We start from the raw sequence: 23,843 nt of genomic DNA, 5'->3' as shown, positions 1-23,843 counted from the left end.
CCTTCTTCTTTCCTCAGACTCTGGACAAATTAATATTCTCGTCCTCCTTGATCTTACTGCAGCTTTTGACACCATTAATCACTCCATTCTTCTGTCCCGCCTTGAATCCTCTGTCAACATCACTGGTACTGCCCTTTTGTGGTTAAGGTCATATCTCGTAAACAGACAACAGTTTGTTAATATCAACAATTGTAGTTCTGCCATTGCTCCACTGTCCCAAGGCGTTCCCCAAGGCTCAGTGTTAGGTCCCCTTTTGTTTATTCTTTATATGCTCCCCCTTGGTGACATCATACGTCGGCATGGTTTACATTTCCACTGCTATGCTGATGATATTCAGCTTTACATCTCCTCCAAATCCATTAATACTGAACTTCACTCCACTCTGACAAATTGCATCACTGAAATGAAATTGTGGATGAAAGCTAATTTCCTCAAATTAAACTGTGAAAAATCAGATATGATCATCGTAGGTCCTACAACCCTGGCAAAAACCACAAAAAATTTTCAAATTACCATTGATAATGACACTTTGTCTCCGTCTTCTAACATCCGAAATCTTGGTGTAATTTTTGATAGCAACCTCTCTTTTGACCGCCATGTAAATCACATCACCAAAACTGCTTTCTTTCATCTAAAAAACATAGCACGTCTACGTCCATCGCTCTCCTTTTCTGCCGCCGAAACCTTGATTCATGCTTTTATTACATCCAGAATTGATTATTGCAATAGCATCCTTTATGGTACATCTAACAAAATCCTAAAAAAACTTCAGTATATCCAGAATTCAGCTGCTCGCCTCCTTACTCATACTCGCTCCCGTGATCATATTACACCTGTTCTACAAAAACTTCATTGGCTTCCCGTTGCTCAACGCATTCAATTCAAAATTCTTCTATTCACTCACAAAGCTCTCCATAATCAGGCCCCATCCTACCTCACCGACCTGCTCCATCAGCACATTCCCTCCCGTAGCCTTCGCTCTTCTGAGGCTAACCTACTGTCCATACCCTCTAGGACCAAGCACCGGACCTGGGGTGACAGGGCCTTTTCCATAGCTGCTCCATCTTTATGGAATGCTCTCCCCAAACACCTACGAGATTGTCCTGACCTGTCCAAATTCAAGTCACTTCTCAAAACTCATCTATTCAATATGGCATTTAACTTGTAACAACACGAAATAAATGCTTTTATTTTTGCTATTCTTTTTAATAGTTTTTATACTTAGATCACGACAGAAATGTGAAGTCCTAGATCCTAAAACTTGAAGTAAAGTTTTCAGTTTCCTGATTGCATGTAAATCTGTCCTGTTTCTGTCTAATTTTAAGAAATTGTTCTATATTTGTTGTTCTCTCTCATAATTTAGCTAATTTTTAATGAACTGTCTTATGCTGCTCTCTTTGTTTTTATCTTAATTATTCTTGATGTTGATGTACTATTTTGATTTTGTACTATGATTTGTATGGTGTATGTACGTATTTGTTTTGATTATTTGTCTTATGTAAAGCGTCTTTGAGTATCTTGAAAAGCGCTATATAAATAAAATGTATTATTATTATTATTAAGAATCCGTTTAAGAAACTGTGATGTAATAATTGTGGCATTTTGCTGTGCATTAAACGAGCGGCTATCTTGTTTAAGGATCATTATGATGATGATGATGATGGATGATGATGATGATGATGGAAGGAACCGGTTCCTCAGTACTGAATCAGTTTCTCCTGTATCTGTGAAGGGTGTTCATTAGCTAGTATTTTGGGAGAGACAGAGGGGGAGCAGGAGCTGCGGATTCATATTCTGTTGTGTTCTAATTAATGCGCCTGTACCGGATTGAATCGGATCGAGAGGAAATTAACCACTGATCACCTGAAGATCAGACAGTGAGGAGATCAGACAGTGAGGACGATGATGACGGTAGGTGTGATGAATGGACCGGTTCGTTATGGACCGGTTCTGTGTCACCGCGCGGATGGTTTGATGTAAGATGTTGCGCTCGGTGTGCGCAGTATCGGTGTTCGGGTGGTTCTTGTACGTGGTGCGTTCATTTAATCTTAATTCTCTGTGCATGGAACTGTGCTCTTGGCTGTTTGGACGTTTTTTGGAGGTTCTTATGAAGGGAGGCGGATCTTTCCTTAATCTTGGGGTTTAAACTCAGCGGCGCGTTGCGTTACCATGCATATAAAGAACGGATACAGATGCAGATGTGATGCACCTGTTCGGGCCTCAGGTTCCTGTCTGTCGTTGCTTCTGTGGTCTGACAGCGGTGGTGTAAAGATCTTTGAGCAATTGCATCTGTTAGCAGAGACTGATGTGATGCATGTCATCGCTGTAATGTAACTAATGCTGACTAACAAATGATTAACAAAAACACAATTTACACACACACACACACACACACACACACACACACACACACACACACACACACACACACACACACACACATTGTAATTCTTAGTGCATAGTGTGTGTGGGAGTTAAAGCTGCAGTATGTAAAACAACACACCCTTGATAAAGGCTGAGATATGAAGTGATGGAGTTGATAAAGTGGATTTTTGGACTCAAAAGCCATTTCACTGATTGATACCTCAACCTTAGGTATGAACATTTCAAGCACCAGGACTGTAACCAGACAGGAATATTATTATTATTAGTTTACTATTATTAGCTAGCAAACTAACTACTAACTATATTATGTTAGGTGTAGTAAATCACTAAGTTTCCCTAAGCACTTTAACGTTAGTTTATTGTGATTTTGTTTTCCTGTTTTTATAATCTTAAATCTCTTAGCTTACATTATATTCCCTGTCATTTTATAAATAAAATTTAACTTGAATAGAACTTATCTTTCATTAAGCTTTATTTTGCTTAATATATAAATGTTTAGATTTTCTAGATTATGATTAACTAATAATAACCCTAATATTATTTAACAATAAAAAACAACAAAAACTGTAATTCCATCAAATCAAAAGTGAAGGCATGTAAACAAACAAGCTGCTCCAGCAGTTAAAAGCACTGTTGTACAGGAAAATGTTTAAACATAACAGCGCCAGGAGAGAATGATTAAAAGCTATAACATAACTATACAGTGCAGATCAGAGATTTTAGAGTATAAAAATACAATACATTTTGCACCATAAACTTAACTAGGTTATTATAACTCAGTATAATGAACCATCTCCAAGAGTGTCCGAGTAAAATTTGACCCCTGGTTGCCCAAGGCTGTAATATAAAGTGATGCAGCCCAAACACTGATAATCTTTTAACTAATGTATTAAAATGCCCAAAAAAGTGATGAGTTTTTTAACATAATACATTTATTTTTAAGATTTAAAAATATTTTTTTTAGCATTCCATCACATTTTACTGATGTGCAACCTGTGTGTACCTATAGGTTTCATATAGTTCAGCTTTAGTTCATTACAGTGTACTTTGAATAATAAAAAACAAATAATAATAATAACAGCAGCATTGACATTGATTCATATTTAATGTAACAGGATTATATGAGTGCTAAATCCAGCCAGAGGGGCTGACAGATGTTAAAGTATGTGTCAGCACATTCCTCCATTTTCTGAAACGGGGTGCAATTTAATTTTCACCCCAGAGGATGTAAAAAGCACAAAAATATTTTTAACACCTATCGTAGCAACAGAAGGACTGTCCAGGGGTGCAAGTGGTAAAAGGGGTGGGTGATGTTCCCTCTCTTCACATCAGTACACATCAGCTCCACGAGCACGTTGGAAGCTGAAGACGTTTGGAGAAAAGCTTTGATGTGCTGTGTGATGCTCACTGTGGGGGTTTGGAAGCTTCTGTGATTGGCCCTGGAATCTAACTGTGTTACATAATAGCTTTAGCCACACATGAAACACACTGGTGCTTCAGTACAGCTGTGGAATGGTTGCAGAATGGTTAGAGAAATGTTGCGGAATGGTTCCAGACTGCTTGGAGAATGGCGTGGGATATCATCTTAGACAATTTTTAATCAGTGAATGAATCTGAGGTGGATAGATTCATGCTTTCTGAATATCTGCACACATCTGCAACCAAAATGGTAAGTCTGGCCTTTTCCTCATTTAGATGTTTTAAGGCAAATACCCTAATGAAGCTTGTTAAGAGTGTTTGCTAATGATGCTGATGATTGAACAGCATGGATGAACAGCAATATGAAGTGTTGAATGTGATCATTAGACGATGTGAAGCTGCATCTGTAATAAAACCTCGGACAGAACTGCATGTTCCTTTCGTTTTGTTATTTGCTTGGTTTTCTCCTCACGTCTGGAACCTGTTTTGCAATCTGATTGCTTTTCTGTCCTTGTATAACAGCAGATTGTGAGATTGCTCAGGTAAATTAAGCTGTTGTGGTGATAATGCAGAGCGATTGATTAAATAACAAAAAATCATTCAAAATGATGGGGTTCTGTATAAACATGCATCATCAAAAATATCTGAATCATCAGGATCTCAGTAGAGCGGAACCCCTTGGATTGATTTTGTACCATATCAGGGTTGTTAATTTGCTTAGAGATATATTGTGAAATTAGTTGTAGTTTTTGTAATCTGTGTGACAGAGAAATGTTTCTGCAGGATTCATACATGTGCTTGAGAGTCATTTTCTGAAGTAGTTTTTTTTTTTTTTACAGTTAGATACAGTACTTTTTTGTAAATGTATGTGGACACCCTTCCTAATTACAGAGTTCAGATTTTTATGCCACACTCATTGCTAACAAGTGAATAAAATCTATTAAATACAGTAAATTAAATGCTGCCAGCTTTGTGGCAACTGTTTAGGGAAGTTCTGTTCATGTTTCTGCACCCATGCACAAAGACAAGTCTGGTGATGATAAACTCCAGTGGTCTGCACCAGATACTGACCTTACGCACATTGAACACCTGTGGCAGTGTTGAGTGCCAGGCTTTCTTAGAGTGACCGTTGGTTCTTTCTTACCTCCCTGACCAAGTCTTGTCCAGATGGCCAATTTGGCTGGATGAGCAAAAGCAGGAAGGTTCTGGATTGTGCCAAGCTAATTTCATTTCAAATTTATTGAGGCCAGTGTGGTCCTAAAACCCTCAAAGCCCTAGATATTGTTTTATGTTCTTGTTTTGATCTATTCTTTGCCACAGTTTGATCCCAGAGATCAACAGACAGATTATGACTAGACTAGACATTGTGGCTAGGTTTTTGTCCTGACAATGCAATGTAAATTGTTGCCCCTCAAAGACATGGGTGTGTGCCTTTCCAAACTATGTTCAGTCAACTCAAATCAAAAGCTGAAGACACATATCAAGGATAATTAAAGCAAATATGACATACCTGACCAGTGTGGAGGGCCACAGCAAAGAGTCTGAGTATGTTTGTAAATAAGAGATTTCAGTTTTTGATTTTTAACAAATTATTTATTAAAAATCCTAAAATCAGGTTTTTATTTTATATTCATTGGTGATTAAGTGTAGACTGATGGGTGAAAATTATAATTATTTTAATTCAAAATCAAATCCAAAACACAACAAAACGAATAAAAAGGGAAGGGGTCTAAATAACCTATTAATAGGTTAAATTATTTGTGTTTATTATGTGTTTGTTATGTTTTTCCTCACTAGCTCATCAGCGGCGGCTCCATCGTCAGTGCCGAGGCGGTATGGGACCATGTGACCATGGCTGAACGTGAGTTGGCGTTTAAGGCGGGAGATGTCATCAAGGTCCTGGACGCCTCCAACAAGGACTGGTGGTGGGGACAGATCGATGATGAGGAGGGATGGTTTCCTGCCAGCTTTGTCAGGGTAAGACAAGCACTCATTTCTCAGTCTGATTTTCTTGCCTGAAGCCTTATTGATTTTCAGTCGTTCACTCTGACCATTCTGATAACTCGGTTCCAGTGATAACTGTTCCTTTGTAAACGCTGATATATAAAACAATGTGATGCTAAATGTTTTAATCAGTGTTTCATGAAAATGTAATACAAAGACTGGAACTGGTCTGCACAAATGACCATCTCTACTGGCACGTTGAACCAGACTGATTTGTTTTCTTTTTTTTCATTGTATTGGTTTCACCTTCCATGCAGGTGAACTTTGTAGGTGTAGAGTTACTGCAGCTTCACCACCTCTACAGGACAAGCACTTGTAAAGTTTAAATTCTATAAACAATGTAAAATTATTTCCTTATTTAATCAGATTAAGTACAATCTCCCTTATATTAAAGTACAGCGGGATTTACATTTTTCTTACCGAGCTTCTATTCAGTATAGCTACACTAGAGCTGTACAAATACTTTAAACACTCCATTCACTTTTCACTTACTTACAGCATTTATTATTCTAATATATTCTACTGTAATATTAATGATCTATAAAAAAGTGTTGAATTTATTTATTTATAGAAGCATTCACATATTCATATTAAAACTGCATCACTTTTATAAATAAAGAAATGTATTAGGAGCTATTTCTTTGTATTAGCTTTACTCTTTCAGCTTTGTTTGGATTATGTTATTAAAAGTAATGATTTTCTGTACATTTCTTAAAAATTAAAGCAAGTGAAAAGCAGCTGATTAAATGGTAAAAAGTACAAAACCTAGCAGAAGCACCAAAATGAAAAATTAAATTTATTTTCAGTTCAATTAAACTGGTATGACTGTAAGATATATTCAGAAAATTTAAAATCATTAAGACCCCCTCTCCAAAAGAATATCAGTGTGTTTTATTATTAGTCTTAGTTTTACTTATGGCTGTATCGGATTTAAACAGATCAAATGGAATCAGATTTGTGTATTGACTGGGATTTCAATCAACCTCTTATCCTGGCCAGGGTTGCGGTGGCTCCAGTTCCATCTGGAATGAACATGCTCTAGGCATGCACCAATCCATTGCAGGGCTTTGGGCCATTCCTCTCCCCTTAACCTAGCCAATCGTGTCCGAATGGCTGAGATTCAAACCCAGGTTTCATCAATGATGGGTTAGAGTAATAGCACTGGACCTGTGTGACACCCGAGCACCCATGGAAACTTAAATCAACTTTACAATGTAAATACAAGCATATTAAAAAACATTACATTTTAAGCAACTGGTGTTCTAGTTAAATTTAGCTAACATATCACATATGTTTAGATAAATGGTAAAGCTAAAGCATATGGTACTGTTTTGTTTTTTTTTTGGATTTTTTTAATGTCATATTTCACTGTAATTTACAGTTAGACTGTTTCAATCTGATGTGAAAAGTTTTTATAGCTCAGTTTTGTTGGACAGTAACGAAAATAGAAGATTTTAAGACAGCTACTGATTCTCTTTCACCACATTGACCCATCTCCATCCCTGAAGGACCATGTTGGACAAATTGTATTTTTGTCATTTTTTCCAAAGGTCGAACCCCAAACAAAACAGGTTTTCTATATCAACCCAATAGCCACTCCACGCTTCCAAAATACTGCAGCAAAGGTGCGTTTATTTACTTTCATTAAACCTTCACCGTGCCATCAGCATCAGGTTCAGTCTGACTGATTTATCATAAAGCTTGTAGATTATAGCGAGATGTGTGATGTGGCTGTATTAGATGCAACATTAATGCAGTAAGTATTATTCTGAAGCTTTGCTGTTATGAGCGGCTGCACATGATGTCTGGTTCAACCTTGAATTTTCTGTTTGGTATTTATTTCCATTTACTTTTTTGTGTTTAGAAGGCGACATCTCATTTCTGTGTTTGCACTGTAGATTTAGAAACCTGAGTCATCAGCTTCGTGATTTGTAGAATGCTTTGATTGTTGTGCTGAAAATGCTCTTTGTTGTGCTGTGAATGAATTCAGAGCAATATGCAGCATCGTCGAGAAAATAATCAGGAAAGATCAGGATTTTAGGCACATTAATATCATATGACTTTTTACTTTTCATTCTATCAACTACAAAATCAGAATTCTTATTTTTGGGATTACAATGGGTAAATGTTCCAATACTTTAATCTGCCACCAGGAAGAGACTGAGGTTTTATTACAGTTTGAGGCTCTAAAATTTAAACAGAAAACTATTACTAAAACAATTATCATCAACTATTTAGACACCCGTTATTTTTGTGCCAAATTGCTTTTGGCTCCATACCAGAAAATCTGTTTGCTGAGTTTCAGTTCCTGTTCACATTATTTATCAGTATGGAGAGAAACAATCTGCTCTGAGCATTTTAAACATGGCACAGTTATGGTTTCAGTGTAAACCAAGCAAGTCACAAGTAACCCCTCCATACCACTCTAAATCTGTGGTAAACACAAAAGCATAACAGAACCCACAAAACCATGAATCCTGTCGAGAGTCGACTACAACAACAGAACATTTCCACTCATGTCAGCCAGGAACAGGAATCTCAGGCTACAGTGGGCACAGGTTCTCCAAAACTTGATAGTGAAAGATTGGAAAATTGTTGCTCCACCCTTGGTTTTTATAAGCTGCTCTGTTTGTTTAATATTTTTATGAAAAGCAAAGCATGAAAAAAAATCAGTTTACCTTTACAGTTGAAGGGAAAATCTGCATTCTGCATAGAGGTTTTTTAAGGCCATCATTAATTGGAAGCCATTCTGCACCCCTATCCAGATAGTCAGATAACACCATGAGCTTTAGGTTATATTTCTAATTATTTGATGTGAGCCATAAAAAGATGCGTGTTTATACCTCCCTGATAAACATCAGACTGCATCAATGCTAGATTAGCCAGTTTTAGTCTTAAGCAGAATAAGAATGGTGATGGATGACGTCTGACTCCATGATGTGTGACTACTCTTTGCTTCTATGTTCTTAGTTATGGGTGAACCAGGAGGATCGAGCTATAGAATCAGCAGAGGGCACCGGTGAGATGCAAAATGGGCACCTGGAAGCAGGTACAGACTGTCTGTGTCTGGGCCAGGCTCTCCAAAACCGAGACCAGATGAGGGCCAATGTCATCAATGAGATCATGAGCACAGAACGGCACTACATCAAACATCTAAAGGACATTTGTGAGGTACAATCAATTTATTTCTATTGTGCTTTTTACAATGGGCATAACTAATAATTAAAATCAACATAAAGCCGAGGGCGACAGTGGCAAGAGGAACCAGACAAATTATTCTTTTGGATTAGTACGATGATTTGAATTATGAATTGCTGTGAGTCAGAAGCTATAAAGAATAATCTGCCCCAGCTTCGTCGTATTGAAGTGTTTTTATCTTCTCTGAGAGTCTGTAGGAGGAACGTTTCCTGTGGATCATCTGTCTAACACTACAACATAAAAGGTTTTCAATTCCCACTGCAGCATGATCCACCTGAGAAACAAAAATAACAGCGACAATTTTACAGAAAAAAAGCAAAAAAATACATTTTCCTGTCTGAGATCAGACTCAGAAATCTCTGTTTGTTCCGACAAATAATGCTGCAGAAAATGTTTACGTGTTGTGTAGCATATACACTGATCAGCCATAACATTAAAACCACCTCCTTGTTTCTACACTCACTGTCCATTGTTTCAGCTCCACTTACCATCCAGAAGCACTAGTAGTAGTAGTTTTACAATTACTGACTGCTAATGGAGTTTTTAAACACCTCACTGTCACTGCTGGACTAAGAATAGTCCACCAACCAAAAATATCCAGCCAACAGCACCCTGTGGGCAGCGTCCTGTGTCCACTGATGAAGGTCTAGAAGATGACCAACTCAAACAGCAGCAATGGATGAGCGATCGTCTCTGACTTTACATCTACAAGGTGGACCAGCTAGGTAGGAGTGTCTAATAGAGTGGACAGTGAGTGGACACGGTATTTAAAAACTCCAGTAGTTCTGCTGTGTCTGATCCACTCATACCAGCACAACACACACTAACACACCACCACCAAGTCAGTGTCACTGCAGTGCTGAGAATGATGCACCACCCAAATAATACCTACTCTGCGGTGGTCCTGTGGGGGTCCTGACCATTGAAGAACAGGGTGAAAGCAGGTTAAAAAAGTATGTAGAGAAATAGATGGACTACAGTCAGTAATTGTAAAACTTCTACTACTAGTGCTTCTGTAGGGTAAGTGGAGCTGATAAAATGGACAGTGAGTGTAGAAACCAGGAGGTGGTTTTAATGTTATGGCTGATCGGTGAATGATGCATGGAGATAATAAAACTATAAGACTATAAAATTACACAATTCGAGTTAAATTCTAAATGTAACTATAATGATTATTTTTTAAAATAATAATAATTATTAAAATCTGTAATAGATTATTAACACTTACAATGCCATGAAAACAATTAATTGTTCAGATTCTCATACAAACTGTATTATAAAGCAAAAAAAGATAATAAGAAACAACACTATTAAAAAATCATTTTATTTATTAAAGGTACTGATGACTGGACATTTTACTTTAGTTTTTGATAGTGGGTAGAATTTATGGTGTTAATTATGCCCAGCAGCAAAGCATCCATACACCATCACACCACACCACTATAACGTTTTGATGTTGGTGTGTTGTTTCTATATTCATGTGTAACAGGACCCGTGTCTTCCAACAAGTTGCCCTTTTTAAATGAAATGCTTGAGGTCATCTTTTTTTGCATAAGTAAGATACCTTCATGTATTTCTACAACTCTCCCATGGATACCATTTTTTTCAACCTCTCCTAGTGATGGAGGCTTAGTGATGTAGCCTCAAGATGTAATCTGAGTCTTAAAAAGGCAGTTATTTTTTCCACATGGGCCCAGTTAGTATTGGACAACGTTTTTCCTCAGTATATAAAATAATGGAATTATGAATCCTGACATGATCTAGGGTGAGAGAGGCCTGCAGTTTCATATGTGAGTTCAGTTGTGATCTGCTGTGCATTTGTGACCTGCTGAAATTTCCTCTGTTTGGTAATAATGTCTCACTGTGGTCCGCTGGAGTTTCATTAAAGTTGGCTTTGTAATTGGTTGATTAAGTTAATAACAGGGTAGTTACCTAATCCACACAGGGGCAATTGATAATTTTTTTTCCAAATAAAAACAATTGCATTTGTCTATATCTTGTAATACATGTAGTTTAAATGTATCTCACTAGTGGACTGGTAATGCCATTGATAATGGGAATAACATTGCTGATGTGAACATTTGGGTGTTTTAGGGTTACCTGAGGCAGTGCAAGAAGAGGATCGACATGTTTAATGAAGACCAGGTAAAGGTGATTTTTGGGAACATTGAGGACATTTACAGATTTCAGATGGGATTTGTTCGGGATTTGGAGAAGCAATACAACACAGAGGAACCTCACTTGAGTGAAATTGGACCCTGCTTTCTCGAACATGTGAGTACCGCGCCAGCCACCATCACCTCCACCACAGGAACACTGACATCACTGATACATGAATAATGTATGAGAACAGGAATAAAATATTACAAACTATTATTAGAGGTGGTGTTTAAGATTATCTGCTCTGACTGATGTTTCTAGATGTTCTGGAAGTAATTTGGTGCTGTATTCAAATAGAAGGGTAAAAGTTTGAAGACCTTTTGAATTTATGTAATTATAAAAATAATAAAAATGTATGTTATTTGGTTTGGAGTCCAAGTTATTGCAAAGTTTTGGCAGGATGCTGTGGGACAAATACATCATGTGCACCTATACCAGGATTTTTTAAATTAATATTATCCCTGTACTAATAACCCAAATAAAAGAAGAGATCAGGCTTACTTTTGGATTGAATGATATTTTTGTGATGGTAGAAATTACTGGCCCAGTGTGCAAGAATAAAACATTGGCTGAAAATCTTTATTTATTGGTGTTTCTGGTACATGTTCATAAACTTTCACTGTCACAAGCAGTTACATATACAAAATCATGAGTAAAAAAGGCTCATTTAGACATTCATAATAATGTAGTATTGCAATATAAAATAAAATAAAATATATAAATACAATTAATAACTAAAACCTCACTTTTACAAGTGCGTGTAATGATGTGTTTTATTAATGTTATTAAGGATGTTTGATTGTTTCTGTACTCTGGTTACACTATTGCTCACATTTTTAGGTATTTAATAAGAAATGTGGTCTTTTCTTTACTAGACGTGATGTAATTTGGCCTCTTTTAGTAAAATCCATGAGTAATGGTGCGTGACTATATTCGGCATTCGCTTACAGATGCTAAATGATCTGTAATATAGAATGTCTGACTTTACAGTTTAAAGAAGTCTTAGAAATATTAAACTGTCCCCTTTTATAAGTGTGAGGCACAATGCCAAATACAACCGTACTCATTTCAGACCCACGATTAGAATATTCAGAACCTGGAATAAGTGTTTTTTATAGATTAAGATGATTAAGGTCTTAAAAAATCAGTCAGGATTCTGATTTTCTGTCTAATAAGTTGGGATTGTATTGCAGCAAGACGGCTTCTGGATCTACTCGGAGTACTGTAATAATCACCTGGATGCATGTATGGAACTGTCCAAGCTGATGAAGGACGGGAGATACCAGCATTTCTTCGAAGACTGTCGCCTCCTTCAGCAGATGATCGACATCGCCATCGATGGATTCCTGCTCACCCCAGTGCAGAAGATCTGTAAATACCCCCTGCAGCTAGCAGAACTTCTGAAATACACAGCACAGGAGCACAGGTAACACCGATATTGGGGTTCCTGAACACACACACTGCAATATTTAACTTACATGCCTTCAGGTTGACATGATTCAGCAAACCATTTTCTGATTCAGCAAATCGTCTCCTCAGCCGAATTTGTTTCCTTTAAATTACACAGTTTCAGATTTTAAAATTTCCTAAGTTAAATTATAATTTCATACTAGCTTTACCAGTTTTATTATAACACATATATTATGTTCGTTGGTTTGTCTAAAACATAACATAAGCGGAATATAAACAAGCCAGTCCAGCTCTGTGCTGACCATATTGTTTCAGCAATTCTATTTATTCACGTCTGCAGCTATTTTTACTTTATTTATAATGCATAAAACAAACATTGACCATGAATAGACTAGCTGTTATTACCTGAGAGATTTTAATTACTGTTTACAAAAAGAAAGGAACAAAGGAGCGTCATAAAGCAGGGCTAAGAATAAATAATCCCATGATCTAGAATTTAGTTTAATTCAGGATAATGCATTTATTAAGGGCAAGTATAAAATAACCTGTCCACTAAATTAGAAGAGCAAATTATATAACAATTTAAAATCACAATTTTAAATAACAATATATTTTAAATAATAGCCAATCATTAAAATTAAAATTAGAATTAGAATTTAAAAAAATAAGGAAATAATGGGTAAAGCCCCAACCCCACAAAAAGATAAGATTAATAATTAAGGTGATTATATGATATGATTTACTGCAATTTCCTTCGGGATCAATAAAGTGTTATCTTATCTTAAAGCATAGTCTTATATGTCATATATTTATGATTTGTTAAAATCAGAATAATGAGATTAGAAATCCAGCTGTTGCTCCACACATCCGCCCTTCTCCAGAGAACAATAGAACAATAAACCCTGATGCTGTTCTTATTACTTATTTTTACTGAACTAAAATTCAGAGCCAAAATATCATTACACAATGCAGTATCAAACAAACCCTGATGCCAAATAAAGCTCAGATCCACGTGTGTATATTGGTGATCAGAGGGTGGCACAGGAACTGGGACTAAGAGGTTCAACAGGTAGATTTGCTTGCTTGCCCCAAAATGTTGGGCATACTGAAAATGTTATTTTATTTACATATTACAAAATAAACTACTAATACATTTGAATAAATTGATCATATATTTAGAACAGACCTCAGAAACTGACAGATAAATAATGATAAATAATAGGTTGAACTAAAGAATTACTCTTATTCTTTTTATTTCCGCTCCATTCCATTTATGTAGTTCTGCAAAAGCTTTTTATTTTATATATTACTTTTTATATGATATTAAAACCCACCTCTTTACCAAGCACTTAAGCTGACTTGTACTTACTTACTCACTTACTTATTAATGCTCTTATTCATTTGGTTCTAACAGAGTTTTAGCAGATTTGTGTTGTTGGACTGTTGTTTACTTAAACGAGAGTAAGGTAATGTTTACTATGAAAGCACTATGGAAGCACTTCTGTAAGTCGCTCTGGATAAGAGCGTCTGCTAAATGCCGAAAATGTAAATGTAATATTACATTTTATAAATTGTGTTGTATAAAATATTCCTTTTATAGTTAACATTTTATATATTATTACATTTCATATAGTATTATAGCATATGCTGTAAATTTTTGTTGTAAATTGTAATTTATTTATTTACTTATTTATTTATTTATTTATTTTTTGTATTCCATGTGAAGAGTTTTATACATAAAGAAGCTAACATTGCTCTGGTTTTCTTCTCAGTGATTACCGTTATGTAGCTGCAGCTCTGGCTGTAATGAGGAACGTCACACAGCAGATTAATGAACGGAAGAGGCGATTGGAAAACATAGATCGGATTGCTCAGTGGCAGGCGTCTGTACTCGATTGGGAGGTGTGTCATCAAGATTTCTGTTCATTTATTACATCACATTACATTAACTAACAATAACTGACTGTTTTTCACCAGTGAGAGGTCATTGTATTAGTGGAAATATTTAGGGGCATTATTTTATTTATTTATTTATTTTATTTTATTTATTTTATAACTCAGAGACATTTAACAGTGAATTAAATTTCTGATATTTTAAAATGTAATGATTATGTGTATGTATATAAGATGGCCAACAAAGCATATTAATGTTCTACACCACTAATATAGAATATACATTGTTCATCTGCCCATATGGAACCACTCACTTACTTACTTTCTTAACCGCTTATCCAACTAGGGTTGCGGGGGGTGGGGCTGGAGCCTGTCCCAGCCTTTTCAATGGGCGCAAGGCACACAGTAACACCCTGGAGGGGGCGCCAGTCCATCGCAGGGCAGACACACATTCACACACACACACACACACACACACACCCATTCACCTATAGGGCAATTTAGTGTCTCCAATTAACCTGACTGCATGTTTTTGGACTGTGGGAGGAAACCCACGCAGACACGGGGAGAACATGCACACTTCGCACAGAAAGGACCCGGACCGCCCCGCCTGGGGATCGAACCCAGGACCTTCTTGCTGTGATGCTATAGTGCTACCCACAAAGCCAGCATGCCGCCCCTCATATGCATACCTGTCAAGTCTCCCGTTTTGGCCGGGAAACTACCGTATTTTACCCCTCTTTCCCGCCGTCCTCCCGTATTAGTATTTTCCCGTAAATTTCCCGTATTATATTATACTTTTAAAAAACATTCCTGTGCCTCTCCAAACTGAAATGTCACTAACCTCGCTAGATTAGTGCGGACAGCGGGAACAAACCTGGAACAGGGAGAGATGGATGGATGCAAGGAGAGTGTAGATCCAAAGTTCGTAAAGTTTTAAGATGATGCGGAGACCTCTGTCTGACGCGTGTTCCACAAATATCTAGTCCACTCGATCGAAAAAAAGCAAAAAGACTGCACTTGTCTTTATATGTTGAATTTTATTTAACTATAAACATATAAAATACCTTAAAAATGCATGTATTTCAGCTACAGCGTCTAATTATTATATCTAATTAATCTAAATTACCAGACACGGTCAGAAAACCGTTTGGCTCCATCCTAAATCATCATAAATCTAACCTGCGCACTAGCACTCAGCATAGCAAATATGACAGAGCTCTTAAAGTGACAGCTATCACTTAAACATGAGAAAATAACATGGATTATTATAAACAAATATGGACTTTCAAATTCAGCAATAACAAAATTATTCCAATACAAACAATATCCACATATCAGTATAACCTAAACATAAAAAAGTTAAATTGTTAAACTATCTAGGGGAATTTTGGCACCTACAGAGAGAGAGAGAGCATTCCTGCCAAAAAAGTAAAGACTGCATGTAAATATTTAGAGAAATGGGACATCGAATTTACCTTTCTAAAGAGGAGCAGGATGGGGCAGAGTTATGCATTCTGTAAGGTTTGTAACTGCGATTTTAGTGTCTCTCATTGGGGAAGATATGTAAAATAAATAAATGTGCTTCAATTCCCTTTTGTGTTTTCATTTAGGCTGTATTATAAGAATTACATATGTAGGAATGTCCACAGCATTTCAGTGTCAACAAAGGTAGGCCTATCAGATTCTGATCATCTAATTGTAGTTTGTAAGTGGTTCACAGGTGGTTATTTTAGATTTCTTGTAAACCTGTCTTAAAATGTAAGGGATACTGAACCTCGGTTGGGCTGGTGGGACGGCTCGAAGCGCGCGTCGGAAAATTTCCCTTATTTTTAAATCCAAAACTTGACAGGTATGCTCATATGGAATCATATCTCTAAAATAAACTTCTGTAGTAAATTGTGTGTTAATCTACTCACACAGTCAGATTTATGTTGTGTTTATGTTGGATGTTGTTGTGCTAATATGTGCTGAACATTTGCGAAGGTACAAGATTATATTTGTCCCTGTATAGGGTGATGATATTTTGGACAGGAGTTCAGAACTAATCTACACCGGCGAGCTCTCCTGGATCTACCAACCGTACGGCAGGAGTCAACATCGAGTCTTCTTCCTCTTCGACCACCAGCTTGTTCTGTGTAAAAAGGTAAATCATTATATCTAGAAATACACACTATTTTTTTTATTTTTGTGCTCGGGTAACAATACATTATAACATTAAAACATGAATATTATAATAAGTATTATAAAATATTATAAAAGTTCACTGATTAGGAGTTTTTATTGCCAATGTATTGACAGGCAAATTGGACAGCGGCTTATTTTTATTGACCAGATTTTTTATATTGTTGGCAAAATATATATACAGTGTATCACAAAAGTGAGTACACCCCTCACATTTCTGCAGATATTTAAGTATATCTTTTCATGGGACAACACTGACAAAATGACACTTTGACACAATGAAAAGTAGTCTGTGTGCAGCTTATATAACAGTGTAAATTTATTCTTCCCTCAAAATAACTCAATATACAGCCATTAATGTCTAAACCACCGGCAACAAAAGTGAGTACACCCCTAAGAGACTACACCCCTAAATGTCCAAATTGAGCACTGCTTGTCATTTTCCCTCCAAAATGTCATGTGATTTGTTAGTGTTACTAGGTCTCAGGTGTGCATAGGGAGCAGGTGTGTTCAATTTAGTAGTACAGCTCTCACACTCTCTCATACTGGTCACTGAATGTTCCAACATGGCACCTCATGGCAAAGAACTCTCTGAGGATCTTAAAAGACGAATTGTTGCGCTACATGAAGATGGCCAAGGCTACAAGAAGATTGCCAACACCCTGAAACTGAGCTGCAGCACAGTGGCCAAGATCATCCAGCGTTTTAAAAGAGCAGGGTCCACTCAGAACAGACCTCGCGTTGGTCGTCCAAAGAAGCTGAGTGCACGTGCTCAGCGTTACATCCAACTGCTGTCTTTGAAAGATAGGCGCAGGAGTGCTGTCAGCATTGCTGCAGAGATTGAAAAGGTGGGGGGTCAGCCTGTCAGTGCTCAGACCATACGCCGCACACTACATCAAATTGGTCTGCATGGCTGTCACCCCAGAAGGAAGCCTCTTCTGAAGTCTCTACACAAGAAAGCCCGCAAACAGTTTGCTGAAGACATGTCAACAAAGTACATGGATTACTGGAACCATGTCCTATGGTCTGATGAGACCAAGATTAATTTGTTTGGTTCAGATGGTCTCAAGCATGTGTGGCGGCAATCAGGTGAGGAGTACAAAGATAAGTGTGTCATGCCTACAGTCAAGCATGGTGGTGGGAATGCCATGGTCTGGGGCTGCATGAGTGCAGCAGGTGTTGGGGAGTTACATTTCATTGAGGGACACATGAACTCCAATATGTACTGTGAAATACTGAGCAGAGCATGATCCCCTCCCTCCGGAAACTGGGTCGCAGGGCAGTGTTCCAGCATGATAATGACCCCAAACACACCTCTAAGACGACCACTGCTTTACTGAAGAGGCTGAGGGTAAAGGTGATGGACTGGCCAAGCATGTCTCCAGACCTAAACCCAATAGAACATCTTTGGGGCATCCTCAAGCGGAAGGTGGAGGAGTGCAAAGTCTCGAATATCCGCCAGCTCCGTGATGTCGTCATGGAGGAGTGGAAAAGCATTCCAGTGGAAACCTGTGAAGCTCTGGTAAACTCCATGCCCAGGAGAGTTAAGGCAGTTCTGGGAAATAATGGTGGCCACACAAAATATTGACACTTCAGGAACTTTCACTAAGGGGTGTACTCACTTTTGTTGCCGGTGGTTTAGACATTAATGGCTGTATATTGAGTTATTTTGAGGGAAGAATAAATTTACACTGTTATATAAGCTGCACACAGACTACTTTTCATTGTGTCAAAGTGTCATTTTGTCAGTGTTGTCCCATGAAAAGATATACTTAAATATCTGCAGAAATGTGAGGGGTGTACTCACTTTTGTGATACACTGTATATACAGTATATAATATAATAATATATATATATATAAACAACAACTACAGCTACAACATGAATAACTTGAATAAATTTGTTCTTTAATAACACAAACATAATAGTTATTATTTCATTTATGCTGAACGTTCTTGTTTGTCTGGTCTTACAACCTTTAAATCCTCTGCTGCAGTTGGTCTTTTTGAAGCCACTAAAGCTTAAACACAGTCTTGGTTACTTCCTCACTTCACCAGACTCCTACACCCAACTGCATTGGGTTGCAAATACCCAGTATGTGTTAATCTGGAGTTAAAATTGGATTAAAATACCAAAAACTAAAGTACTTCTACACTTGTTTTTAAATCTGTTGTAAAAAGGAAAAAAGCTTTGGTTGGTCATACCAGTGCTAATCATTCATTCTAATTCAGTAGTCATGTGTGGAAATGTACTTTACATGTTCACTTTGTACAGGACCTGATCCGACGTGACATTCTGTACTACAAAGGAAGGATCGACATGGACAAGTACGAGGTGAAGGACGCGATCGACGGGCGAGACGACGACTTTAACGTCAGCGTGAAGAACTCTTTTAAACTACACAACAAGGAGACAGAGGAGATGCACATCTTCCTTGCTAAAAAACTGGAGGAGAAGATCCGCTGGCTCCGAGCATTTCATGAGGAGCGTAGGATGGTGCAGGAGGATGAAAAAATAGGTTAAAAAATCTCACTGTTTAACTGAAATTGATTTATTTTAATGTTTCATTTATTTAGAAAACTTGTACTTTGGCAAATAATTTAAATATATTTAAACCCCAGAATGGGTTTGTATTTATTTCTTCTGTTTGATCATCAGGTTTTGAAATTTCTGAATATCAGAAACGTCAAGCTGCCATGACGGTGCGTAAAGTGACCAAACAGAAAGGTGAGCCACCAAAACGGCACCAGGTGAATTCAATTCATTTCTCCTCTTTACTGCATGATCTGGTTCTGTCTTATCATTGCTGTTTTTATATTATTAAGAGTATTGAGAGACTCTGCAGCTCTTGGTATTCTTGTTTGATTCTTTCCTGTACTTTGGAATTTAGATAAAACAGATTTAGAATATTTATGAGGTGTTACCTTGCTGGCTACATGTGAAGAATGTAAATGTAACAGGTTCAGTGGCTTTATTTGAAGTAATTAGCTATTTATTTATTTATAATCAGCTATTACAGCTACATATACTGGTACATACAGACTTGAGTTTATATGTTATATATAAAATCATTAGTTAAACTAATTCAAACTATTCTTACATTTCTTGTGTATCATTTTAAGATTAATTAAAATGTCACTGATATTGATAGTGAAATATGTAACATGGTTGGTTTTAATGGAAACAATCTGATGAAAGCATTAATAAAAAGATTGTGTCCAGTGTCCAGTGTGTGAGTGGAATCACTGAAGCTTCAGCTTTGGTGGGATAAAAATGTTTTAATTTATTAAATAATTAAGTTATTTATTTATTCAGTCCTAGCACTTAATAATACCATTAAACTCCAATGAAAAGACAGAATAATATTTATGCATGTAAAGAATAATCCTGATATTTCCATACATTACTGTTATATTCTTCTGTTAAAAAGCATGAACATTTTTTGAAAATTAACACATTCCTGTTATATTAACACCTTTGTTTTGTTTTTGAAATCCACTCTACTTCACTGACACACGGTGAAGTACCTTCTTGAATTTGCAGATTCATTTATAGATATCATCTTGAGAAAGAGGGCGATATTATATGGACATGGTATGAAAATGATAAAGGTATATTTATAAGCGTTCTCTGTAGAGTTGCATTTTTTTACAAGATGCTATGGCAGCTGCTTTTTAAAACTGATTTTTTTTGAAAATGTATTTTTTATCTGGTTATTATCACTGGATATAAGCATTTAAAATACATAGATCATTCAATATACAATCATCAACCAGCTCAAAGTGGAAAGATGTACTGAGCTGCCATGGCAACTCTATAAAATCTGAGCTACATGTGGGTGGTTGACATGACCCATTTACTGAATTTGAGTACTGATCTATCATCAAATTCATTAAAAATAAAGTTACAAAGTTTTCAAAAGTTATCTAAAACATGATTACTGTTGACTGATGTGTTAAACTTTTTTGTTGTTGATTATAATCATATTTCATTCATGAAATCATAATTCAAGCATTTATGTTTAAATTGTATAATTGTATTAAACTGTATTAGTAAAACAGGCATTTATTTGGGCAGCTACTTTTAGAGGGGAGTCATTTATCATTCAGGACTTGCAGAAGACTTTTCCAAAGCACATGGCTAAAACACAGGACTGGTAGAAATGAGACAAATCATATCAGGCATGCAACAAGTAAAACTTTAAACTATTTGTCTTTAAATATCAAAGCATCACATTGTAATTAAATGCTTTGTGGTTCACATTCAGGGCAGTATTAACATTTGGGTTAATTACTGTATATTTAAGAATTGTAACTATAAGCTATTTGAGATGTTATTTATTCCATTTTAGTTCTGAGTTCACGTCAACTACCCATATTTTAGTTGTTCTGATACGCTACTTGCACTGAACAAAATTTTGTTAATACTGCTCATAAAAAAGGTTCTAACCATTGAAGTTGAAATACTGAAGCTATTATAAAACACTCATCTCTCAAGTAGATAAAGCCGATAAACTTCTGACATCGACGGGGCATTTATTGCTGTGTCATATACAGTATATGTGTGTGTGTGTGTGTATATATATATATATATATATATATATATACAGGTATATACACTGTAGCGTTTCTACAGCGTCGAAGATGAGATAGGAAATTGCTCTTTTTGTGAACTTGTGGACAAACACCCATTCTCACACATAGACATTCATACCACATTCACATCACTACACATCTGGTGATGCATTTCTCGCGTAGCCAGCCCATTTCCAGCACCGACCAACACGGTCATGGTAGATCTTGATACCACAGCCGCAAGTCCTTCTGGTAAAGCTCCGCCCCATTCTCGTCCACAGCAGCGGGTCGCTACAATACAACTTTTTTTAGATTGTAATGAATAAATCAATGCATCCAAACTATCCAACACTTCCTCCTCTGTTAAAACAGGATTAATAAAAAAACAATGACAACAAAAAACCCCACAATGCTGGGTTCATGCTTGACTAAGTCTTGATGACTCTGTTACTAAATAGAATCATTTAAATCACTGAAGAATCATAAAAAATACATATTAATACAGTACAGACCAGTGACCAGCAGTTATGTTTTGAATGTGTGCATTGTAACAAAACAGAAAAAAGATCAGCAACCAGTGTAGACTTTTTTTTAATGGTCATCAGGGTCATGCAGTTGGTCATACAAATTACAGCCTTGTTACACAGGCATCCTTACTAGAATAAAGATATAAAAGTAATTATAATAATAGTAGTAATAAATGTAAATGCTTTCATGCTCTATTTCTGATCAAAATGTTTCCTGTTTAGTGTGTAATCGTTCAAAACAGCCAAGTTTGACTAAATTTTTTTTTAACATTAAAGTGAAGTTTTGGTGTCATTCATTGGCTAAATGGTGCTGCGATTCTACTTTGTGCCACTAGATGGCAGTAAATGTTTTCTACACACACTTAAATGTAATGCTAAATGCTATGCTTTGTGATGAGTGTCTGACCTTTAAAGTGTCACCTTAATGCTGTAATACACTTCATAATTTTACATTTAATAACAACCAAGTTTATTGAACAATATTTGTCATGTATATAAAAGAGTAGAAATTTCTGAGCAGTACTACAGTTGCAATTTAAAATATTTAACCCCCCTCAGGTGATGTGTGTAGTATTGAGTAACAATATACAAGATGTCTGAATAGAAAGAAGATTTGGTGATACATTGATAAGTTGAGATAAATCTGCACCATTATTTAACCCTCAGCCTCAGTATGAAATCTCTGGCTGCTCTCTTGTGGAATCTTTGCCTGTTATTTTGGTGCAAAACCTTCTAGCTCATTGAGATTTGTTGGCATCTGTGCTGCAACTGCTTTCTTTCAATCCTCTCAAAGATTTTCTGTCCAAGTCCAAATATTTAAATCTATAGACTAAGAATGCCAGTTAATAATATTCCAGGGCTGATTCTTCAGCCAGGCTTTAATTGACTTGGAGGTGTGGTGTTCTGCTGGAAAGTCCAGTTGTCACCAAGGCTCAGTTTCTGGTTATATGCCTCACCTTCCCGGACAATCCGCTGATTCATATGGCTAAACAGTTCCAGTTTTGTTTTGTCACTCCATAAAACTGTGTCCCAGAATTCTGCAGGCCTATCAACATTCATTTTAGCATATTCCAGTTGCTTTTTGGTCAAGAGTGGAGTGTATTGGGAAGTTCGGCTAATAATTCCCTGGCTGTTAATTAATCTTATGCTTAATTTAACAGATTTAATTTAAAGCAAATTCTAACTCTGCAGAAAAGCTAAGAGTTATAAAATATTTTCTTTGGGGGTTAAACATTTCTAATTGCAACTGTACATTAAATGCAGAATCATATGTGCAAGTAGCGCATTGATAATAATTGGAGCTAATAGTAGCATAGATGTAAATAAACTTTTCGTTTGCATCCACCTCCAGTCTGTGCAGATTATTCTGTCCTGCTCGACTCAGTAGTCAGTAGTTTACATGTTTACGTCCTGTATGTAAGTTAAGCATGAATCAATGTAGTATAATGGAAATAATCTATTTAGCGCTCTAATTAATGTCTGTTTTTTTTTTCTTCAGGTGTGAACCCTAACAGGTATTTACCCCCTCCATCACCTCGCCCCTAGGAGCCTGAATCCCAAGGACACCCCCAAAAAATACAATCCAAGATTCATCAAACTAGAGAAGACCAGATCCATTCTGCCAAATATTTTGATAGGTGTTCTTTGTTGAGAGGTAGCTGAAAGAGAGGAGACTATTTCAAAAGAGGAAATTGGACATCCTTGGACATAAATGGTGGAAAGTAAATTTGATTTATTTAAAGATCTAAAAAATCTGAAGGTGGGTATAGGTGTCAGAACATCCACTGTTTAATAGTTTTATTTATGAGGTGATATCATGGAAGCTCATGTTAAGATGTGACCATATGTTACATTTAGTCAGAATGTTAGGTTTAATGCTCAGTGGTTACTAGCACTGTGATTGCACTGACTGCATTATTAATATGTAGCTGTCTAATATTAGTGTAATCGCAGCTAAAAAATATATATTGTCATAATGACATTTGCTCGAATTCACTAAAGTTGGATAAAACAACTGCTGATGTGAGCACCTAAAATTACACACACCCTTCTCCATGTCTGATTCATGAAACTGTTGTATGACATTAAG

At 36.5% G+C, this 23,843-nt stretch overlaps 1 protein-coding gene across 4 annotated transcripts; it reads left to right on the top strand.

Moving 5' to 3' along the window:
* The first annotated feature begins 1,821 nt into the window (after positions 1-1,821).
* LOC134318796 (rho guanine nucleotide exchange factor 9) lies at positions 1,822-23,568 on the top strand. Of its 4 annotated transcripts, none has more exons than XM_062999729.1 (11): positions 1,822-1,911; positions 5,602-5,781; positions 7,359-7,433; positions 8,779-8,979; positions 11,101-11,280; positions 12,360-12,592; positions 14,349-14,478; positions 16,484-16,615; positions 18,928-19,171; positions 19,312-19,380; positions 23,253-23,568. In XM_062999729.1, the coding sequence occupies exons 1-11, from the start codon at positions 1,903-1,905 to the stop codon at positions 23,297-23,299; spliced, it is 1,500 nt and encodes a 499-aa protein (XP_062855799.1). In that variant the 5' UTR covers positions 1,822-1,902; the 3' UTR covers positions 23,300-23,568. The 4 variants fall into 4 exon arrangements, with proteins under 4 accessions (XP_062855799.1, XP_062855797.1, XP_062855798.1 ...); XM_062999727.1 differs by lacking the exon at positions 1,822-1,911 and adding an exon at positions 3,970-4,054; XM_062999728.1 differs by lacking the exon at positions 1,822-1,911 and adding an exon at positions 3,970-4,054 and having other exon boundaries at positions 19,312-19,403; positions 23,253-23,321.
* The last annotated feature ends 275 nt before the right edge of the window (positions 23,569-23,843 follow it).

Source organism: Trichomycterus rosablanca, chromosome 8, assembly GCF_030014385.1.
Source record: "Trichomycterus rosablanca isolate fTriRos1 chromosome 8, fTriRos1.hap1, whole genome shotgun sequence".
Lineage (NCBI taxonomy): Eukaryota > Metazoa > Chordata > Actinopteri > Siluriformes > Trichomycteridae > Trichomycterus > Trichomycterus rosablanca.
Note: the sequence above shows the minus strand (reverse complement) of the source record. Positions and strands in the feature narration are given on the sequence as shown.